At 38.7% G+C, this 3,972-nt stretch overlaps 1 protein-coding gene across 1 annotated transcript; it reads right to left on the bottom strand.

Annotated features, from left to right (window-relative positions):
- Positions 1–745: 745 nt before the first annotated feature.
- LOC137829814 (cytochrome P450 94A2) lies at positions 746–2,917 on the bottom strand. Its single transcript, XM_068636742.2, has one exon. The coding sequence runs from the start codon at positions 2,841–2,843 to the stop codon at positions 1,326–1,328; it is 1,518 nt and encodes a 505-aa protein (XP_068492843.1). The 5' UTR covers positions 2,844–2,917; the 3' UTR covers positions 746–1,325.
- Positions 2,918–3,972: the final 1,055 nt, after the last annotated feature.

Here is a 3,972-nt window from a genome sequence, read left to right as displayed (position 1 = left end):
TCGATAATGACGTACCTTTCTCCTTGAAATGCGTGCTATTTATATTACCTTAATGAGCCTTCACTGTTGGGCCAGATTAATGAGTTGGTTTATGTTTAGGGTTGCGTTAAGCCACACTTAACCATAGATTAGCCTTGCTAACCTGGTCAACCTTTGGCTTGAATGTTATGGGCCGGTCGACCACGTGTAGTGACGTGGCCGTCTCTTTATGGCTTAAGTGGCGGCATGAGCCGAGTCATCCGATCGTACTAGTATAGATCTGGTTGTATATAATATTGTGATTGTCAACATAGTTACCTTTAATTAAGTTGCAATAGAGAAAAATAATTAGTTGATTGCTATTTCTTTGCATAAGATATAAAATGGTATTAATTTTTGCAATTTCACTTTAAAATCTGAAGTAATTTTATATAAGTTTTACAATATTTTTTAATAATTAATAATGGTTTAAAAATACATTTGTTTTTATATTTTAGGAATCTTAAGAAATCTCTTCTTTTAATAGAAAAAATCTGATTTCTTATTGTTAATTTGTTGAAGATATGTGATGTAAATGATCTTCAAGTCCACTCCATTAGTTATTTTGATATCAAATTTTCCCTACAAATACAATTGCTTGCTTGGTTAAAGCAAAAGTTAATATTAATGCAGTATTAAACTTTTAAGTTAATTCTTAATCAGGAAACCAAGGGGCATTAACCTAATGTTCCTGGTGAGAGAGATGTCCAAATGTTGGCCAGCATAATAAGTAAGCACCAAATATTTGCATTCTCAAAATCCAAAATTATAGAAGGGACAAGTGATTATCTTACTTACAATCATTCTCAAACATATAATAAAACAGTATATCTTACATATCTAACAGCATATACAACCCTAAACATAACTATGTAAAAACTGTTTTTTGCATTCCCCTCTTTGATAGTCAGAAGATGTAGATTCAATGGTTAAGACAAGTACCAGGAGGATCCAAGTGCATACATATAGGGCATATAGTATTGTGTTTTGAATCATTATATGTTCACGCTAGTTTTTTTTTTTTTTTTTTTATGAAACTAAGATAATTTGATAGGTTGATTATAAAATTTTAAAAAAATTATTAACATAAAAAAGTGTTAAGTGACACAATTCTAACTTCTGATTTAATCATTTCGATAATTCTTTAAATTTTACTCTTTTTTTTGTTTATTAACATATCAAATTGCAATAGTTTAGTGAAAAAAACCGTTTTTGTTGGTGTCAAAACATTTATTTTCCTTGTGTTTTATTTGTCCCTTAAACACAGCATGTTTACCAAACATAATTTTAAGTGGAGGCATTTGGTTCTAATTACGATTCTGAATCGTGACGGGGAAGCCACCCACCATGAAAGAAGTGAAGTAGCCACCGTACTCGGGTTCCGCCACGTTGGAAACCACCTTAAAGCGTCTCAAAATCCCGGCCACCATTCTTTTCATTTGCAAGAACGACATTTCCTTACCCAAACAGACCCTTTGGCCAGCCTGAAACACGGGATAGGTAAAAGCATCCACGGCCTGAAACCTCCACCTCCCTTCCGCCTCCTCCCAACTCAGCCACCTCTCCGGCCGAAACTCCGCCCAATCCGGCCCCCAAATCTTCTCCGACCTCCCCATGGCGTAAATATGATACGTCACCCTCCACCCTCTCTTCACCAAAGTTCCGTTCGGTAAAACATCATCGCCCATAGCCTCTTTGGAGTTCATCGGAACGGGTGGGTAAAGCCTCAGGCTCTCGCACAACGCCGCATGCGTGTAAACCATGTCTTTCATTTCCTCACACGCGTGTGTGTACACCGTATCTTTCTGCGTTACCTCCTTGAGAATCTCCTCCTCCACGTGCGGGTGTTTAGAAAGGAGCCAGAAGAACCAGGTGAGTGCTATTGAGGTTGTGTCCCTCCCAGCCACGATAAAGCTGATGATTATATCTATAACGAACTCTTCGTCCGAGTGGCCTGAGCATAAAAACCGTGACAACAGATCCATGGAATCTAGGGTTTCCTTTTCCCGAAGCTCCTTTTTCTTCTCTCTCATTATTCTCCTTGCCAAATCCTTCACTTCGGAGATCGCTTCCTTCAGCCGCTTCTCCGACCCTAGGTTAAGGAGTTTTTTGGTTTTCCAAATCAGAGGGAAGGCGCCGTTGAGTCTCTTACTGCAGATTATTGTGGCGTCGGTGAGGGCGGTGGTGAAGGGGGCTTCCCGGAGGATGCACTCGGGGTCGAAGCCGAAAGCGATTTTGCAGATGTTGTCCAAGGTGAAGCGTTGGAGAATGTTTTGGAAGTCTGGGATGATGGTTTTGTTCCGGGATGCGTCGTCGAGGAGGGGCAGAAGGCGGTCCGAGAGCTCCACATCGACGACGGTTTCGATGAACTTGCGGAGAGTGTGATTGCTGAATTCGTGGCTGGAGATTTGGCGTTGAAGCTTCCAGGTGGGGCCATCTGTGTTGAAAATGCCCTGGCCTAGGAAATCATTAAGGGCGCATTTCATGGTTGGGCCCTTGTGGTAGAGTGGGAAGTTAGTCTTGAGAATGTGGTGGACTACAGTAGGGTTTGCTGTGAAGAGTTGGCGGGAGCCGAAGCCACGGTGGAGGACGAAGGTTGAGGAGGGAGAGGCATGGAGTATGTCGGAGAGCCACTGAATGCGGTGATGCTTGTTTGCTATGATGGACAACACGGAACCGATGATAGGATAGACTTTGGGAACGGTGGTGGTGGTGGTGGAAGAAGGAGGAGAGGGTGGTGGTTTGGATTTAATTAGTTTTGTGGCTAAGAAGCAAAGGGGAGTTGCAAAGAGAAGAAGTAACCAAACCAAAATTTCATATTCCATATTTTGCAAGTTAGTGTACTCAATCACCTATTCCTTTCTCTTTCTCTTTGCTTTACCTTCCAGCTTTACCTTACAGATTCAATATCTTCACACATTCACAACATCTTTATACTAACCGAGTGCTTCCTGTTTCCAATATGCACGTCATTTTGAAATTTTTAATTTTTAATAAAGATGGATAAGACATATTTATATATATTACCACTTTGTGTTTACAAACATGTTTCATTATTTTAATTAAAGTTGTTAGTCACATTTATGACCCTTTTTTAATAAAATTTTGCCTATTTAACTACTTTTTTATTTTATGGAATTCGTGCTTCCCATGATTTTTTTTAGTTTTATGTCTCACATCCTTCTTCTTGTCTGATGTTTTTTGTATTCATTGTCTGTTTTGGTCCCAGGTTAAGCAGCTTCTCTATGCTGGATTAAAGGGCGTTGGCTGAAAAAAAAATGGAAAACTAAAGTTGGATGGATCATGCTTTTTATCCGCATACTTTGACAACTATTAAGAGTTGGATAAAAAATTTAATGGATTGATTTAAATATAAATATATATAATTACAAATTAAATAATATGTAAAATATTAAAATAATAATATTGAAAATTGTAAAGATGTTGTATAAAAAAATATATTTATCCATAGCTTTTGATATAAAAAGTGATTGGAAAAAACGCACGCGGAAGCAACACACAATCACGAATCAACTGCAGAAAAATAAACAACACAAGATTTAACGTGGTTCGGTCGTCAACTGCAACCTACCTCCACACGGGCAACTATTAGGTTTTAATTATGTCTTGTTGCAATGATATCTTTAAATAGAGATAATAAAGAGACACAATGACTAAACTCACTCACTAAAACATGGTGTCTACTCAGCCCAACCCAATTGGTATTGGCTTCATACCCAACAATCTCCCACTTGAAGTCACAGAACAATGTTCACCTGCGCTTCAACTGTGTACAATGATTAAACTCACTCACTAAACATGGTGTCTAGTCAGCCCAACCCAATTGATCTTGACTTCATACCCAACAAAAAGTTCATCAGTAGTAAGGTTGTTTATTTTCTTCCTCGTTGCTCTCACTATTGTCCCTGAATACCCCAAGTTAGGCCTATGCCT

This window comes from Phaseolus vulgaris, chromosome 7, assembly GCF_051622355.1.
Source record: "Phaseolus vulgaris cultivar YP4 chromosome 7, ASM5162235v1, whole genome shotgun sequence".
Lineage (NCBI taxonomy): Eukaryota > Viridiplantae > Streptophyta > Magnoliopsida > Fabales > Fabaceae > Phaseolus > Phaseolus vulgaris.
Note: the sequence above shows the minus strand (reverse complement) of the source record. Positions and strands in the feature narration are given on the sequence as shown.

What these genes read in the sequence shown, in the direction of transcription:
- LOC137829814 (XM_068636742.2), bottom strand. Translation starts at nt 2,843, where the DNA reads ATGGAATATGAAATTTTGGTTTGGTTACTTCTTCTCTTTGCAACTCCC.